The sequence below is a fragment of the Amphibalanus amphitrite genome, unplaced genomic scaffold (assembly GCF_019059575.1).
Source record: "Amphibalanus amphitrite isolate SeventyFive unplaced genomic scaffold, NRLGWU_Aamphi_draft 000275F_arrow, whole genome shotgun sequence".
NCBI lineage: Eukaryota > Metazoa > Arthropoda > Thecostraca > Balanomorpha > Balanidae > Amphibalanus > Amphibalanus amphitrite.
Genome location: NW_024881770.1, coordinates 274,583 through 293,688, shown reverse-complemented (window position 1 = coordinate 293,688; position 19,106 = coordinate 274,583). Strand labels below are relative to the sequence as shown.

At 53.8% G+C, this 19,106-nt stretch overlaps 1 protein-coding gene across 2 annotated transcripts in view; it reads left to right on the top strand.

Moving 5' to 3' along the window:
• LOC122387152 (pumilio homolog 1-like) overlaps positions 1–19,106 on the top strand; it is a 104,918-nt gene that overhangs the window by 5,701 nt on the left and 80,111 nt on the right. The window contains exon 1 of one of the 2 annotated variants that reach the window (XM_043377063.1): positions 7,620–7,841. The exons of the other annotated variant lie outside the window; for it this stretch is intronic. Within the exon in view, the coding sequence (XP_043232998.1) occupies positions 7,818–7,841 (24 nt within the window). The 5' untranslated portion in view covers positions 7,620–7,817. Of the gene's footprint in view, positions 1–7,619; positions 7,842–19,106 lie in introns of those variants that run through there. 2 annotated transcript variants of the gene reach the window in all.

Genomic DNA, 19,106 nt, shown 5'->3' with positions numbered 1-19,106 from the left:
ACAGGAAGAAGAGGAGCAGAAATTTCAGTAGTAGAGACATGCATTTGTTAGCCGATGTCATGAAGACTGAAGTAAAAGTCATCGAAAATAAGCGACACGATGGAAGAGTGATGAAGAACGAAAACGGTCTTGGAAGAACATTGTTACAGCCTGTAATGCAAGGTCAGAAGAAAAATGGGACTAGAAACAGCTGACACAGCTCTGGAGAGATATGAAAAGGACGGCCTAAAAGAACCATTAGCGGTTTAAACGGCAGCAAATGGGCACTGGTGGTGGACCGGATCCTGCTCCGTTGGAACGTCAGCCACCCCCGCGACACGCACATATTAAACTGATCACTCGGTGATAATCGTCCTTTGTGTGGCATTGAATTGGACACCGACGACGCCTCACCGGTGAAGTGACGGGGCGGGGGTGAGGACGGGGGGTGACTGAGACGAACCGACGAGGGCAGACGAGTAATCTGAGATACGGCTGTTGCAAGATCATGCAGTAGACTGGCGGTCGGCCATACAGAGTGAAATAACACAAGGCGGTTAGCATTATTGATGCTGATTGGCACGGCTTCAAACGCTGTTCTGGTTAGGTTAATGCATCACCACATCCCATTGTTACGGCTGTACTCATTGCATGTGTAAAAACGCTGATTGGGGCCACCGGTCCCATAAATAACGGAATTACGCACTTCTTCATTGGACCAGCTGATCGCCGCATCCCAATCAGCTGATCGGGAAGCCCTTTAAACTGGCGTGTAAGTCGGCATTTAAATATTTACACGCGTGTAGCTACCCACCAGTTAACCGCGGATGGAAGTCCCCGGGTAAAAGTTGGTGGGCAGCTACACGCGTGTAAGGAAGTTAGCCACCAAAATAAACGCGAGTTAACCGCAAACTGGAAGTCTCCAGCCTATTATTATTATATCTCAACTATCTCCTTTCATGGTCCGGTGGCGATAGAAACATTCCATTGGCTGCCGATCCGTGTCCGTACTCGGTATACCTGCAGGCAGGGCTGCGGAGTCGATGGATTTTCGGCGACTCCGACTCCGACTCCGACTCCGGCTTTCAAAAACCAGCTCCGACTCCGACTCCGACTCCGGGCAGAATTGTCGACTCCGACCGACTCCAACTCCCGACTCCGACTCCACAGACCTAGCAGGGCTGCGGAGTCGACAGATTTTCGGTGACTCCGACTCCGACTCCGGCTCGGGTTTCTAAAATCGACTCCGACTCCGACTCCGACTCCGGTCACAACTGTCGACTCCGACCGACTCCGACTCCGCAGCCCTGCCTGCAGGGTTACTGCAGCCTGCGGCTCTCTACCCGTTGTTGCTGGATCGCATTAGCACGGCGCACGAGGGTTGCAGTCGGGGCAGTTGGTGTAGCGAATGTGGCGCATTCTCCTTACCTGACGGGCTTGTCCCAATAGGAAGTGAGACTTCCTGGGGCGGCGACTGACCAGGCGGTGTTGGGACGGTGGGGCCGGCGTGAGGCGGACCGGCGTGGCTCCAATTCCAACTCCGGGTCTTAATCTGCTCCGGTCTCTAATGAGTGCAGAGGCTGGCGAGTAGTGGTGCGCTGGAGGAAGTGGCGTGCGCCCGTCTGGTGGCGCCATCTGTGACGACGGCGCCACCAGCTGCTGAGACAGACGTCTTCAGCAATGCTGACTGAAGGGACAAAACTTGTCTGACTGACTTGAGCGTCTGCCCTGCTACGGAGTGTGACTGTGGAAGGCGTTTTTGGGAAAAACAAATGACATAAGTGAATTCATTTATAATGCTTTTCAGTATTTCATTTATACATAATGCTTTTCAGTCCCGTCTCTGACGGCCGTGGTCGTGATGATCTATCATTGGCAGTCGTGACTCGTGACCACGGCGAGTTATCACACAGCTGACCTCTGTGGTGCTCGGCTTGTGTCTGTTTGTCTGTCTGTTTCTGGTCCATCTGGAAGCCTGTTGTTCTCAAAGAGTTGAACCCAGCTGTAGTCTAGCACTGAATCAATATTTAAGATCGTGATATGCGATGTCTGTCTGTCTGTCTGTCTGTCTGTCTGCTTTGTGTCTTTGTGGGTTTTTGCTCTTTGCTTCCTGTCCGTGTCCTTTTGTCGTCGTCTTGTGGCTGATATAAGGATCTCGTCAAGAGACACGACCTCCCGAAAAGCCCAGGTACTTTTCCAACTGAAATCTATGTTTGGATGTTGCCATGGCTGGTATGTACGAGCTGAACTTTCGCATTTATTATGTAAACAAATTGAATATAATGCAAAGTGTGAAAGCGACTGGATTGTTGGATCGTCACGGATTTATGTAGATAATCGGTCTTGATTCTAGTCAGCCGCAACTGAGATTCGCGGTGGAGATCGTCTTTTATGTTCGAGAGAGTACCTATTCAGACCGTGGCAAACTGTAGTAGTAGTCGATCATTATCTATTAGTTTCGTGGCCTGGCTGAAGTGAATGGTATGGAGGCTAGTTACGTGACAATTTTCTGGCGGTGGCAGATGTCTTATAGTTTCCTTGCTGGTCCTCAAACAGTCATTTTGCCTGACAAAATCGTTAAGTGTGTGACGGTCGACCTCCCGTTCCGCTTTGATATTCCAAGTCCCGGGGTGTGGTGTCCGGTTTGTCAGCTCACACCGAGCCTGCGGACTGCGGACTATCAAACACCGACTACTGACAGGAAAACAGGGAAACACCACAGGACAAAAACTGGTCGGCGGTATTCCCCGGATTATCACCACATAGGACGACACGTACTCGATAACAACGCTGCTAATCGTACTCCTGACGCCAGTTTCCTGCCTTCTTGTGTGGTTCTCTCAAAGCGCCCGCTTGGCGACATGGTTAACCCATGAGCGAATGGCTGGCCCATGGCGGTCCGTCCACTACCGCCGCCGCCCGTTCGTCGCCGTACCCTTGAGCAGACCTTGACTGGGAGTCGGCGACCGCCGGCCGCGGCGGCGGCTGTGAGAAGGGTGGCCGCCGCCGCCGCCGCCGCTCGCAGGAAGCAGCCGCCACCCCGCCGGTTAAAGGGCGGCGACGCCCGTCGGATCGATACAGCATGGAGGGGCGCCCCGGCCCGGCCCGGCCAGGCGCGGCGGTGACAGCGGTGGTGACGGCACGGCCAGGGGTGTCGCGTCGCGTCCGTCGCCCGCATTGTTTGCCAGTGGCACTGACCTTTGGCCGGAGCAGAGAGGTGTGATGGAATCGTCATTAGTCCCTTCAGAATTCAGACTCATGGTTTGATGGGTGTCTGACACCTATCACAGGTCCCTAGATCCAGTCTATGGGGCGGTTACACCTGCCGGGTGGTTTGTCCCATGTCTGCACGGCGGGCTTACCATGGACGAAAGTTCACGGACCTTTCTATGATAACGGCGAGAGGCGAGGCGCATGACGGGCTAACGGGGACAGCGTGGGTCGCCACGAAATGGTGGAAGTGTGGTGGATGGTAGACGGTGGGGTTAACAATAAATTGTTAACTTTGGACAGTTGACGGTGGACAAGGAACGGTGGACGGTAGATTGTGAACACTGAACAGTGGACGGTAAACGGTGGACAGCGGCCGTTGGATGGTGCACCGTCGTCAGTGGACGAGAAGTCAATGTCATCCTATCGATTTCGCCGGATGCACTCATCCTGCGCGCCCTGCTCTGTTGATAACAATATCAGTAATAGACGTGTAATATCGGACTATAAGTGCTCTCCTCCTTGGTAATGGAGCCGGGGGACTACCGTCACGCAATACATAATGCGGCGATAATTTCGCGACGCTTGTCCGGCGCAGAAATAGTGAGCACTTGTGTGCTTTGATTGCGACAGCCTTGTTCGGTGACACAATCAAGTAGACATAAAACAAGCCACAGATAACAGTAGTACTACTGTTATCTGTGAACAAGCCTAGCATGTTATGATATCATACATATTTGCTGTCTTTGATTCCGTAATGAGCAAAATGCATGTTTTCTATCCACTCACAGCCCAACCATGCTCCTCTTGGATTGCTTTTTAAATCCACTACAAACAATCATAGAGGTCGGGTCAAACTTCCATAAGATCCACCCACGTAGCTCTAACCAGGCGCTGTTTCTACTCCATGTGACCCATCTAAGGACAGTCTGGGCGGCTGTGTCAGCTGGTGAGCGTCAGCTGTCCCCGCCCCCGCCCCCGCCGCCCCCGCCGCCGTCGTTAGTTTGGTCTGCCTCGGTCGACCCATGTCGCGGCGCCGGCCGATTGCCGCACCGCCGCGTCGTCGGCTCCCTTCCGGCAGCTGGTCGAGACAAACAGCCCGTGCGCGGCCCGCCGGCACACCTGGCTCAGCAGGCAGCAGGCGGCCGGCGCTGTACCGAGGGCACGGGGCGTGTGCACCGTACTTACATACTGCCTGTGTGTGGAGGTGGGGCTGGGTGTGTGGTGTAGATAAGCGGGTCAGTTTTAGCTTTCAGCCATGTGAATAACCAAAGCAGTTTTACATAAACGTGTTTTTAGCGACCTTAACTGAGGGCTCGCTGCGTTATTCAGAACATTCCGGGTTGCTTATGACAAGTTTCGGACAGCAAGGTGTGCTGATTACCGTCTCATAAACCGATTCAATCGAATCAACCGATTCAAGCTGCCCTATCCTAACACCAGTGCTAAGCCATGTCATTCCTCTCGCATCTTCCTATCTTCGGCGTACCGCGCTACAGACCTGTAGTAGTCTTGGTCAGCGCTAAGTTACAGCCAGCTACTGTGGCCTATTGTCAGCGACTTTCAACTTTGCAATGTTTTCAACTGTCGCCAGTCATCAGGCCACTATAGCTATCTCAGCGACTGTCAGCTTCTGCCATCAACATCTGCCGATCAGTGCCTTTCAATGTCACCCACCGTCAGCCTCTCCATGCCCTGCGCACCGCCCAGTACCCGCCGACCAGAGCCGGCCCTGCGTGAGTCGATAGCCGGGGTTGACGGCCGATAGTGGAGCCCAGATAACCAACCCCAACAGCGCCCGCCGCGCCGTCGGGACATTATGAGCTGCCCGGCCGCAGTGGCCTTTGTTTCACTCACAAACCGCCGCCGAGTGTTGTCTTTGAGGCGGGTCTATCTGACTGTTTTGTGGGGGCATAGAGAATGGCGAGCGCCGGAGCTGGTGCCTTACCGTACCGTGGGTCCGGAATGTTCAGATTATTAGCACAATGCCGGTTTTCCTCCAGAGTATCTCACGTGGGAACCTACACCCGTGTTATATAATGAGTCTATATTTGGGCTCGAATCACATGCCTAGCAACGATTCTATGTATGCAGGATTTTAATCTCCAATGTTGTTAACATTTAAATTGTTCTCATGAATTTGCACTTTCAAGTCTTGTTCGCTACGAACACGATCTCGAACGAACCTTCATTTACAATCCATCGGTATTGTATTCTTCATTCGGTATGGGTTCGAACTTCGAAGATACTGTCTCTCCGGCCTTCCACCCGTTCCTCGTAGCTTCCATCGTTCTACGCCGTGACCGGTCTCTGAACTCGCTCCGTCGCTGGTGCGCCTCTCTCTCTCTCTCTCTCTCTCTCTCTCTCTCTCTCTCTCTCTCTCTCTCTCTCTCTCTCTCTCTCTCTCTCTCTCTCTCTCTCTCTCACTCACTCACTCACTCACTCACTCACTCACTCACTCTCTTTCTCTTTCTCCCTTTCTCTCTCTCTCTCTCTCTCTCTCTCTCTCTCTCTCTTTCTTTCTCTCTTTCTGTCTCTCTCTCTCCTCTCCTATCTCCGTCGCTCTGCCAGCTGTGGGTCTGTGTGCCGACCGACCTCCCGCCGAGGGTCGGCCGGGTCGGCCTGCCTGCAGCGGCTGACAAAGGGGTGGTGGCCGATTTCCTTACCCCCTCCCCCCACCCGCACTGCAGGCCAGTGCAGCGGTGCACGCGAGGGGCGAGAATGGGGGGCGCAAGTGACGAGACTGCGAGGGCTGCAGGAATCGAAGGTCTTCTCGGTCGTTCGTTGAGTGTGCAGAAATGTCTGAGACAGGAGAGAGCTGTGGAAGAGCGTACAAGGCGAAAATATACGCTAACCTGTTCCGCCGTTGATGTTTTTGAAGTCAGTGCTCAATAAGGCATATCAACCGGACTTGCAATCTATCCGGGGGTTTACCCTACCGAAGTTATCGGGATTGCTCTCTTTCACCAACCTCCGCTTTCACTGTCGGAACTGTAGATGATTTTCACTGGAGCAGGACCTATGTTGCGACCGAGCGGATTTGCCCCGACCATCCTACGCCAAGGACTTTGGCGTCCTTCATGACATTTGCATTTTCACAAATGATATTTTGTGATTTCCGTCGCTCCCCAGGGTTTTGTTGCCCTCGTGGCGTCTTACGATTCCCATTGATTTCCCGTCGTTCTCCATGGTTACCGCTAACCCTATGCGTTCATAGTCTCTGAGTGTGCATCTTTAGTATGACTCTCTGTCTCTCCGACTCTGTCTTGGTTTCGTCCCCGGCGAGAGCCCCACGAATCCCCTCTCTGTCCCCACACCCGAACCAGCCGGCTGCGGCGGCTCAGCCAATCAGAGGACTTTGACCTTGTCCGGCTGACTACCGTAGTACCGGTCTGCGTGAGCGTCCGTCCGTCCGTCCACCCGCCGCTGCTGAAATGGAAAGTGCCGTCCGCCGCCTCCCGTCCGCACCGCCGGCAGCGACGGCCGAGGACACGCCGCCGGCGGCGGGGCGATGACTGGCGGGGATGACGTCCGCGCCGAGAGGACGATGACGCTGCTGAGATGGTGCGTGGCCGTCACGCAGCCGCTTTCACTTTGCGTGTGGGGCGTTACGCACCACATCAACCGGCACTTCCTGTAGCATGTCTTATGCGGCATCTTGTATCACGTCCTGTTTCATGTCGCTCGGGACAGAGTTGCACTAAATTTGGCACGTCCGACGCCGTCTGTGACCGCGACGTGGTCATTGGTGCTCCTACGACCCCTGTGACACATGACGTTCTCAAAGACCGTCGGCACGTCTCATGTCTCCATTCTGGCCTTCGAGCACGTCTCATTTCCCTGGTGATGCCGTGACGTGCTCTTTCGCGTTTCCAGTCTTAACGGCAGGGCACGTCCCCAGTATGACCGTCAGGCTTGTCGCAGAGAGCGCAACCGTTTACCGACCTCAGCTCTCGACTGTTGGCGGTTTAGCTGGCAGACAAACCACATCTCAAGGCGACCTCTCAGAGATACGCCGATCGTCCCTCCCCTGTTTTTGTGGGCGGAGAGGAGCGTGGCGCCACGCGCTGGTCGGCGAAGGGCGCCGGCTGTCGACAGCCATCAGCAGCCGCTGTGCCGTCGCCTCCCCCGCCGCCGGCCCGGCGTACTCTGTTTACTGCTGCCCCCACGTGTGGCGCCGTCCCGGCCCCGGCGTCTGACTGCGACACCGCTCCGCCCTCGGCACCGCCCTCCGCCGCCGGTCGAGGCGCGCCTGATGACCTCCGTGACCCCGGCGGCGGCGGCCCATGTCTCGCCGACAGCACCCCTGAGCCGGTCACCTGTGCTCCAGCCGGCCGCCGAGTGACCTCCCCCCGGGCGAGCCGCAGTGGACTCGCCCGTCGCCGTGCATTGGTCTTTGTCTGGCTCGGCGGCGGCGGCGGCGCTGCTCGTGTCCCGGAGTAGGGCCGCGGACGGCGGCGGCGTCGGAGCGCGGAGCGAGGGGTGGAGGAAGACGAGCGGCCGGGCGTGTGTGTGTGCGCGTGCACGGTGGATGGACCGCTCGGCTCCGGCGGTCGGACTCGTGTGTACAGGCGCCGGCAGTGGCGTGGGAACGGGAGGAGAGGTCGCCAAAGCGGGACGACGGAATCATGAGAGAGAATCGAGGTGATATGGTAAGTAGAAGGCGGTGCCCCCGTGAGGGCATGGGAAGGGGTGTGGTCGTGATGTGGCAGGGCGGGTTGACTGGGGGATTGGTTCGTATGCTACCCTGGACCTGGTGGGACCCATGGAAGGAGTGACCTTCCCGACCCGCCCCCTGCAGAGTCGCCGGTTACTGACACGTGGCCGGGGTGCCGGCTCGCGGACAGTACTGTGTGGCGCGACCTCCTCCCCACCCCCGGTTTCCGCTCTGACTCAGACCCGCTGTCCGTCGGGCCGACGATAAGATAGTGGCTCCGTCCACCGGCGTCCCTGGCCCCTGTGTCCACAGGCTGTGGGTCTGAGCACTAGTCCCTCCACCATATAGCCTCGCTTATTCTGTCCTCTTTACTAGCGACACTACTTTCGACAGCTTTATAATGATGTGTCAGGGCTAGGGTACACACTTGACAGTTGATACTGACGCTTCATGGCTTTGCTTGCCACCAATCCCCTAATCAATATTTCGATATTCCTTAATTGAAATAGGAATTCCTTGTATGCCTATTGCATATATAACGCCTGTCTAACAGCAATCTTCGAGAGCTGTCCACTGTACATTGATCTGTCCATTGACTTATCCACTGCCACAAGCTTTATCCACTTTATTCGTCCACCGTATGAGTGCCTGTACCGCCCCTGTACCGAGGTGTGGGCCTCACCGTTCCTGTCTGCCACTGTCCCGAGCCATCGGTCACCTTGTATGTCCGCGGCCGGTCGACGATGCCTGGGATTCCCACTCGGCTCACACTGCCGCCGGCCCGGCCATGCGGCTGTTCTTGGAGCTTATGCTGACACCTTTGGCGGCGACGTTTTAAGTACTTTCCGATAGAAGGGAAGGATTGTGAATATGGCGCTAGGCAATGATCACATGGTTGTATTTGCTGTTCAGATCGTTATGCCCTGTCCTCATCCGGTGATGTCCTTTGGTGTCGTGTGATGTGATGTGTCGTCATGTCATGGGACGTGAGATATGTCATTTTTCCTGGCTTGGGCGACGACTTGTGTCACATGTTTGTTGACGAAATGATGAGCGTAGTACGTACTACGCAGGTAGCGCTCGTAGTAGACGTACTACGCAGGTAGTTGACGTGGTTAGTAGATGAAGCATTATCTTTGCCCGTAAGACACACTTTGATTATTTTTCTACGGCATTGTATCGTTCGTTGGTGTACATCAAAAGGATCCATTTGGTGTTCGGGTCGTGCATTGGATAAACGTCCGCATACACTCATCGCCATCACCATTTGATCACCATCACCAGACACCATCACCAGTCACCATCACCATGGCAACAAGGAAGTAGGAACGTTTGTGGCTGGTAGGGATGCGGAAGAGACCGCCCTCGCCGTTAATGCCTAGTGCACTATGCACATCGCACATTGATTGCCGTACTGCCCCAGTTCAGCTGCATGCTGTTTGAGACACAGAGTCTGAGCCGCGGAGTTACTAGACCTGACCTGAAACCTGACTGAACCTGACCTAAGACTTGACATGAAACCTGGTCTAAAGACTTATCTCCTAGACCTGGCACAAAACCTGACCTAACTAAGACATTAGACAAGAGATGGCCTGACCCCTAGACCTGATTTCTGTTCGAGGGCGCGTCTCTGTGTTCTCTCCTTTATCCGATCTTCTACTATTGACTGATCTGGAGCGATCTGAGAGGTTGGCTGGTTGATCTACCGCAGTCTTCCCTAGCGGAGCAGTCCCGGCCGGCACCAAGACCGACGCTGAGTATCGAGCGACAGCCTCCCCCGTCCGGTGGGCGGCTGTACCGTGGGAACACTACCCTCTCCTCTCGTCTCTCCAACGCCCGCGCGCAGACCACGCGACTGCCGCTCCCACTGCTGAAAAAGAACCTCCGAAGATAATGGCTAGTCCGGGAACATAAGCTGACGCAAATTAGCGCATAATAAGAATAACTATAGATCGGGTGGCTGGTGCGTGCGTGGTATGGCGTGATATGGCGTTTGTTAGGCACACGTGTGTGAGCTTATGTGTGGATGATGTTTGAAGCTCGCTAGGTAGTAGATGGCGTGGTAATCACGTTTTCTGTTCAATGTGTGATGGATGGGATCAGGGATGTTATGAACGCGTGGTTTTGAGGTGATCTTTTACAATATTATGAGTACTTTGGGTATGCGCTTGTGCATAGGATAGATATCCGGTGGGTCATTTTTTCCTTCAAGGCTGGGATCTGAATATGTGCTTGTCCTAGTCCAGCTCGGCGTCCTTATCCAGCAGCCACAACACCAGATCCCGATCTCGCAGACACGTTTCAGTGCAGCACTCGCTTTTCTCGTGACATGGTGTACCGGCTCGGTTCGTGAATGTGAATGGTCGTGACACTATGGTGAGCGGCAAAGCAGCCGACGGTTCCACTTTCCACGAGTCTCCCGTGCGAATCGAGGCTCGGTCGTACTCGCTCCGCATGTTTCAGTCTTGGACGCCGGTGCGTGGGCGTTCGAAGCCGCTTCATGCCAGACGCTACAGGTCCTGTATGAGTGGCCCACGCTGACTTCGCCGACCGTTTTTGCTTGCGTGCTGGTGTAGATCATGAGCCGATGACGCCTTGCCAGCGGGCCTTGCCTCCTTCGTTGGGGTGGTCCTTTCTTGTCACATCTCTAGCGTTCTATTCCTGAGGTTGGGGAAGACGCAATGGTGGCCGATGGGACCCCGCCACTCCCCCTGCCACGCCTCCTGGATCGGCGGCAGAAGGAGTGGGCGCGATTGGTCACGGCCCGGTGACAGGTCATTACCCCGGGACACCTCCCGACTGCCCGGGTCATGAGTCTTGCCGGTGGTGCTGGAGAGCGAGGGTGCGGGACACGCCCGCCTCGCGCCGCTACTCATGTCCCGCCCAGTTCCTTGTCCTTGTGTCTCTCGGCGTCGACATCTGGTGCTGCACCGATCAGATGGAGGCTGTTGTCAAAGTTAGGATGTGTGGGGTCAAATTGGGCGTGGGACCAGTATCAAAAACGATTTCTTGACTTGATTTTCTAGCCAGGACTTTGGTGAGACGCCTACTCCGTCCTGTCCAGTCTTTCCTGTCCACTCCGTCCCGTGCAGGTCCGTGCGGTCCAGCTGTGACCGCTCTGGTCCCTCTGAGGCAGGTGTCGGCCAGCGCTGCCCATCGAGGACACCCGGCAGTGCCCGCCGGCCGGTCGACACCGTACCGGTCATCGATCCGACGGCGCTCCTCGCGCGCTCTGTCCGCCCCGACACTCTGTCCTCACCACGACGCTGGCGCGTCGACGTCGTTGTTGGTCGACCCGCCCCCTGCCCTGCCGAGAGCCGGCCTGTTGCTTCGGGTACGCATGGGAAGCTGCTGGGGCATTCCACGTCAAATCAAACACCGAAATCCGTCATCCCCTTCGATTTTTCTGAAAATTTGTAGGCAGACTGGGCATGGTTCAAAACTGAGTTACGTATAATATTTTCGAAATTTGATAACGTATCGCTGAGATATAGGTCATCGAATATAGCGAAAAATGCCACACATCAATTTTTTAAATGGCTATAACTCTGGTTCCTTTTCTGGTATCAAAATGATATTAACAGGGTCTTATAGGCAATTGATAAGGCTTTGATTTTTAATTATAAAATTACATTGAAGTGACCTTGAAATGCATTTGACCTTGAATTAAAACAGAAAAATTTAAATAGCAAAAAACACGTCACCTTCGATTTGGGTAATTTTTACATATTATGTCCGTCACAATGTTCCTAACCATCTGTGAAAAAATTGGAGTGGGCCATTCATAACTTTCGCGGCAAACGCCGTTTTCATGCATCAACATCACGCAACCGCGCGTGACCTTGAAAGACAGAGTCAAGACATGCTTGCTTGTGTACACTTTCTGAAATGAATGATTGCTGATTAGTGATATCCCAAACTGCGAGAATGGAAATGCATAGTCATCGTAGTCAAGCATTCACGTTCCATAGTAAAAGTGTCTCAGGCAAACGGTATTTTGCGGTGAATTTTGAGCCGTGTGGAAATGCATCATGAAGTAAATTCAACGAAAACATTATCACGCAACGATATCTTCACGTCTTTTGATCTTCACTATCCGAAAGAACATACATTTTTTAGTATGTATGGGGAATTTCTAGTTAATCCAATAATAAATATGGCAGTTAGAGGCCTGCTAAGAGTAACATGTCGCCGGCTGAGGCGGGCTCGGCCGATGCGGGAAACGCAGCAATCACAATTTTGTGTTTACACGTTCATATTTCAATTGTTTACCAACCGATTTTCAAAATTCTTTCACCATAAGATTGCCTGTACATTTCTTAGTCTTCTCACAAAATTTGACGCGAATCGAACGTAATCAGCGGTAGGGAGCGCGATGTAAAGACGGAACCGTTCCGTTCCGTCCCGGCACAGTCTACAATTCAGGCGGCGCGTAGCGGTCGGCACCGGCTGCCGAGTCGCCGCGTCGCTGCGGCGACAGGATGTTCACTTTACACCGCTATTACTAGAACAGTTGTGAACCGATTTTCTTATTGCTTGCACGATGAGATGTCCAATTCAATTCTTGACAGGTAGGCATAATTAATTTCGCATTAATCTTATGAGATATTGGCGAAAAACAGGAGGGGTGGGCGAAATTCGCTCTTCCCCCTCCACTGCGCGTGCTAACATACGTTTGCATATGTGCAATTTTCTTCAAAACTTATGAATGGCCCACTCCAATTTTTTCACAGGTTGTTAAGAATATGGTAGGCAATAAAATATATGAAAATAAGCCAAATCGAAGGTGACGTGTTTTTTGCTATTTCAATATTTGTGCTTAAGAACAGAGTTAATCAAATTTCAAGGTCATATATTTAAGTAGGTGCAATTCTAAACAAATGCTTAAGAAATTACCTAAACAGTAAGGTTTATTTCATTCAAATCAAACAAGTACAACCAGAGTTATGGTCGTTCAAAATATAAAGATGCAACATTTTGTAAAAATTGGATGCCCTATATTTAGAAGACCTGTGGTCAGAATGTGCAAAAAAACATCAATGTAATGTCCGGGGCCACACAGGAACTCGCTCACAAATTTATAATGAAATCGCTGATGGTAAGGTGCAAAACAGCCGATTTTTGTTCGATTTGACGTGGAATGCCCCTGCTACCACTGTGTTTTGCTTTGAAATTAGCGGCTGAGCTTGGACAAGTGGCCTTTTTAGATGGACACTGCGAGCTAAGGAGAGATCTGGTTCCTTCCAACTGCTTGGCGATGCATCACTTTCTTTTGGCGATGTTTTTGTGATTGTCGCTTCGCATCCCCTCTTGTTTCTACGTTTGTTCTTTGTCGATCTAATCCAACATTTGGCTAATCAGGTGGTCCTGTCCGTTGGGACCTGCTCCCAAGTTATCACAGGTGCCCCGGAGGGATATCTTCTCTGCAGTGTCTGGCGAAGTACGGTCCCCGCGGTAGGCGGTTTGGTGTTGATTGTTCGAGGAACTCTGCAATGGCCGTGTGCCGACGGTCGTTGCTCGGTCTGGCATGGCTGGTTTCATGGGCAATGCAGCGGAGTGCTATACTTGGGAGAGCTGTGGGCATCTGCCGCGGTAACTGGGAATGACCTGCCTTGGACCTAGTCCCCGTCGTTTTCATTGATTAGTGGTAATTAGCTAAAGCTCCACTCGCATTTCCACACATCACGCTTAGGGCGCTAGTCCCAGCCCTGTCCTCGGGTCATTCGCTAGCCATTCCTCTACTGGCACGCTCTGAAAGCCCTGTCACGTTTCCAATGAACTCCCTCCCCTCAGTCCCGACCAGCACACCGCTGTTTTTGCGCGCCGGCCGCCGCCGCTGTTTTTTGGCCGGCGCGGCGGCGGACTGGCCGGTTTCGCCCCAGTCTGTCGGCGGCAGCAGGGAGAGAGACGCCAGGATCAATGCTTAGCTCACACCGCCGCCGACTCCGCTGCCACCAACACCACCGCCACCGCTGCGGCGACTTTGATTCGTCGAGCGGGCGTCCACGTGGTCCGCGTTGCGCCGCGCGCGCTTGTTTGTTCTGTCTCGTGCCGGCGTGGGTACGTGCTGACGATGACGCTCCGACGAGCGTCCGTGGCGGTATCACAAAGGCAGCTGCGCCGGCGGGTCGTGCTCAGCCGTCTCAGCCAGGGATAAGTGGAGCTAGCGAGACCGTTTGATACGCTCTCGACTCGACTCTCGGGACGCTGGTTTTTAGTCAGTGCATGGTATGCCGGTGCGCTGCAGGGAGGGAGAGAGAATGGCATTAAAACGGCCATCAGGCACGTGACTAGCGAAACAGGCGCGTGCCGGGTATTTCCGCGGCTATGACCTTGTCGTTGGATGGGTTCTGTTGTGATTTGAGACTTTGTCTCCGAAAAGGAATGAAATTACCCACTGCGCTTTTGACCTTCAGCTTTGATGAACTTTTATACGAAGGAAGACACAAATGTTCAGCTATATGGCTCCCTTTGAGTAGGCGTTCTAAGAAGCGGGGCAGCAAAGCTGCTCATATACCGCCTGTATATACCGTGAATCGACATGTGACCAATATGCTGTAATCCGCAATACCGGCTCGATTGGAGCTCGGGGACTAAGCCGCGGTTATTACCACCAGCACGTCAATACTGCGCGAGTATCTCCGGGAGTGACCGGTCGCCCAGCCTCTGTCATCGGGTCTTCTCCGTACCCTCCATCGGCACCGACGGCTGTCGTCGGCGCCGGTGCGTACCCCTAGGCTAGGATCCAGTTACTCCAGTTACCCGTCGTCCTCTTCCGGCGGCGGCGGCGGACGCGCGCGCTCGGCGCCGCCACCCCTGTTTACGGGCGGTCGTGTCGCCGTCGTTCGCTCCCTCCCGGTCGCCGCACGTCTGCCGGCCGCCCGTACACAGGGGGATCGATCCGCACCGTCTGCCGCCCGCCGCCCGGTCGGTGACGCGCTGTTTGGAGTTGGACCTCCACTGAGCGGGTGGGAGGGAGCGCGAGCCGAATGCCTGGTATGTGGGGACGTTTGTGTTGAGAGTGGCATGCTTGGAAGGCGGCCGTCGGGTGTGTCGCTCTAAGTGCTCACAGTTGTTTGGGCTGTATAGAAAAATAGCGATGACGACGATCCATTCGCTCTCTGCGTGGCAGGACTGGCTAATGGGCATTATAGCGAGGCTAGGGTTTTGAGTATGATCTACTCTTGGACGTGAGCTGATTGAACCCCTAGTAAACCGTACACTGTCATGCCAGGCTTTGTGAAATATGTTACGCTATCGGTGTCTTGGTGTGGAGTTGTTTTTCATTACTTTGTTCGCTTCCATCTGTATCGTTTCTTCTTCCAATCCTTCTCTGCGACTTGGTCTGGTAGTGCACAGTCCTTTGCGAAATATCGAAGAATAAAAATTTGTAAGACTGCACATACCCAGAGTGGCTGTGGTACGTAAAAACTCTTACCGTCACCACCGCCACGACCACGTGTGTGACGCGTCACGTCCGCACCGTCATGCCGTGTATCAGCTGGACGCCAGTGCGCCGGCCCCGCCGTCACCGGCCCGTGACGGTGTTTCCGGCACGCGGGCTCGTCGTGACGATGCTGCAGGGATGTGAGGACGGGCACCGGGGAGTACAAGTGCACGTGTACTCAGCAGACTGAGGCTTTCTGCCATTCCTAGGTCTTTAGCAGATGGCGGTAGGTGTTGGTTTGAAGAAACCACTAAATTTCTTGGATGATGCCAGTTTGATGAGCTGTGGTGTTCGAAGTGCGTCCAATACTTCTCTGAGATATTGCACATTACGTCATGCTTATTCAGTGAGTCTTTTATGTGCTTCACTCGCTACATAGGTGAGTGCGACATTCTTGGTACCCTACGTTTCCTGGGACCTACTGCTGGACTGCATCGGACCGAGTTCTCCCAGCCGTGCCCGTGCTTTCTTTGCGGCTACTTCCAGCAAGCTAACGCATTCGAACATCACCGGTTCGTGGCCCAGTGCACGTCATCGTTTCCCCGTAGCATGGAGGAGAGAATACTGGAGTGGCAACTCCACGCTTTTTTGCGACAGACACCTTCCAGCTAGTACCGTTCATAGGTTCTTATCGAAAGCAGAACTACACCATTCAGCCAATCAGCGTTGCCAACCGTCCGTAATTCAACCAATGAGCGCGCTCGTAACCAGCTGACAAATAAAATGAACAGACTACATCGAGCAATATTTCAGATTGTTTGCGCGGCGATAATGGTTGATGTCGATTGAGTTGAAGTATTTTGTTTTATGAATATACAGTGAGGTATTTCAATTTTAGTATAAGAATTTGGTTATATCAAGTGGAAATGGAAAAAAGGAAAGGAAGTCGTTCATGGTGTGGCGCGATCAACTGCACCAACTCGTCTCAAAGAAATCCCGAGAAGTCCTTCCACCGCTTTCCGCGTGACACAAAGAGGTAAATAGTTTGATAAAGACACTGATCATAACCATATATTGTGTAAATATGTTAACTACAATGACATGTAATATGCTAATGATATTATGGTTGTGTTCTGCATTCATAGGTTATGCATGCATTCATATCTTCCCAAAACTGACATTAATTCCGTATCTATGTAACTTGCCCATCTTTTTTAAATCATAGGTGGTTATATTTTATATAGTTCAAATAATAAAAGTAATATATTGCTACCAAGTCAAAAAAATACATTGTGGGTTAATGCTGACCAGTCTGCAAAACGTGGCAGGCTTCGACGAGATCTCGTCGGGGCAGACACCACAGGTCGGGGCAGAAATAGGGGCAAGTTTCAGGAATATTGGTGCAGAAACAGGAAAATCTGGTGGAGAAGTTAAAAAATTTTTACAGTCACACAGAAGTGATTTACTCAGCTTCTCACTGCTTCCTACATCATTATATCGCTACATTATTTGCACCATTAGGGGTGGGAATTGGGCTGCCTCTGACTCAGCATTGATTCGGGGCAGGATTTTGTCTGCCCCGAAAATCTTGTCGAATGTCGAGCTCCCTGCCATGTTTTGCAGACTGGTTAATGCAGAACTCCGACTCACACAGTGGCATGGAAATGTTTGAAAGGTTTTGTAAAAAGTGGGATGGAGGAACATTTTCTCGTCTAATCTTTTCATGAGCTGCCCTAGTGCTTAAAATATGTTATGAATAAATTTGGGTAGGCAACGGCCCACAGCACTTGTACACTGTCCTCAGTTTCTGTGCTTTCCTGGCTCCAACCCAGTAGGGTGCACTGGCTGTTCAGTACCATTTATAGAAACATTTCTATATTTGGAAGCAATGTTCCATATAAAGAAAAGCTGAGGCGATCATTGTTCCAAATATGAAAACGCTGTGTTTCTATATTTGGACACACAAGGTGCACACTCACCTGTTTGACAAACATTGCAAGCTCTGGCAAAATTTCGCCCCCCAGTAGTGCGAGGGTTAACAAATTTTATCTTTCATTGCAGATGTCAGCAGTGGACACTGGCGGATCCAGGCTTGCGTTTTGGGGGGGGCCAACTCATGCGGAGCCAAACCTAGGGTACCCCCAAATCCTGTTTTCTCATCGGATTTAGGCCACTTATTTTTCGTCACAGCTCTGACACTATTAATTTTTTTTTAACTAAAAAGAAAAATATATAAATGGTAGTCCACCCGACCCATGCCTTTATATTACTTTGTGAACACTTACCATTGCTTTTGTCGAGCAGTTAACCCGCTTCGAGTCAGTTCTTGGGTCCCTTTGCGGGCCGGGAGGTGGTAAAACACCCCCAGTCTAACTCGGCTGCTGGGCCACGCACTGATTGAACTATGTTTCATTATCGTTTGGGGGAGGGGCAAACGGGCCACTTTAGGCCTCTGGGAAAGGGGCATGGCCCTAAATGCCCCCTCCCTGGATCCGCCAGTGTAAGACACCATTGGAGCTGCAGTTGGGTACCTCAGACGTCAGGGTACGCCCTCAGATGCATACAGGGGCGGATCCAAGGGGGGGGTCACATGGGTCATGGCCCCCCCCCTTGAGGCCCGGGGGCCCAAAGACCTGCCAGGGGCACCACCGGCCTATCAGGGGTATCACAGTCCTGACAGGGGCACCACAGGACCGCCAGGGGCATCACAGGCCTAGCAGGGACACCACGGGCCTGGTGCCTCTGGGCCCTGACAGGACTGTAACGCCCCTGACAAGCCTGAAGTGTCCCCGGCAGGCACGTGGTGCCCCTGACAGGCCGGTGGTGCCCCTGGCAGGCCTATGGTGTCCATGGCAGGCCTGTGGTGCCCTTGCTAGGCCTCTGGTGCCCCTGACAGGCTTGTAATGCCCCTGGAAGGACTGTGGTGCCCCTGGGCCCTGACAAGCCTGAGGTGCCCCTGACAGGCCAGTGGTGCCCTTGCTCGGCCTGTGGTGCCCCTGGCAGGCCTCTGGTGCCCCTGACAGGCTTGCGGTGCCCTTGGAAGGACTGTGGTGTCCCTGGGCCCTGACAAGCCTTAGGTGCCCCTGACAGGCCCGTGGTGCCCTGCGAGGCCGGTGGTGCCCCTGGCAGACCTCTGGTGCCCCTGGCAGGTCTGTGGTGCCCCTGGCAGGTCTGTGGCGCCCCTGGCAGACCTGTGTTGACTGGTGCCCCTGCTAGGTCGCTGGTGCCCCTCACAGACCTGTGGTGCCCCTGGGCCTTGACAAGCCTGAGATCCCTGGCTATGACAGGCTCGTGGTGCCCCTGATAGACCAGTGGTGCCCTTGCTAGGCCTGTAGTGCCCCTGGCAGGCCTCTGGTGCCCCTGCTACCCCTGCGCCCGGAGAGGACTATGGTGCCCCTGAAAAGCCTGAAGTGCCTCTCGACAGGCCCGTGGTGCCCCTGGGCCCTGACAGGCCCAAGTTACCCCTGCGAGATCGGTGGTGCTCCTGGCAGGCCTCTGGTGCCCCTGGCAGGTCTGTGGTGCCCCTGGCAGGCCTGTGTTGACTGGTGCCCCTGCTAGGCCGCTGGTGCCCCTCACAGGCCTGCGGTGCCACTGGAAGGACTGTGGTGCCCCTGCCCCTAGGGGTGCTCATGGGCCCAACAGGCCCGTTGTGCCCCTGACAGGCCTGTCGTGTATACTTGCTAGACCTGTGGTGCCCCTGCTTCCTGGCAGGCCTGTGGTGCCCCTGGCGGGTCTGTGGCGCCCCTACAAGGCCGCAGTTGCCCGTGACAGGTTTGTGGTGTCCCTGGAAGGACTTTGGTGCCCCTGACAAGCCTGAAGTGTCAAGGACAGACCCTTTATACGCCAGGGTCAAGTTCGTCGGACTGACAACGA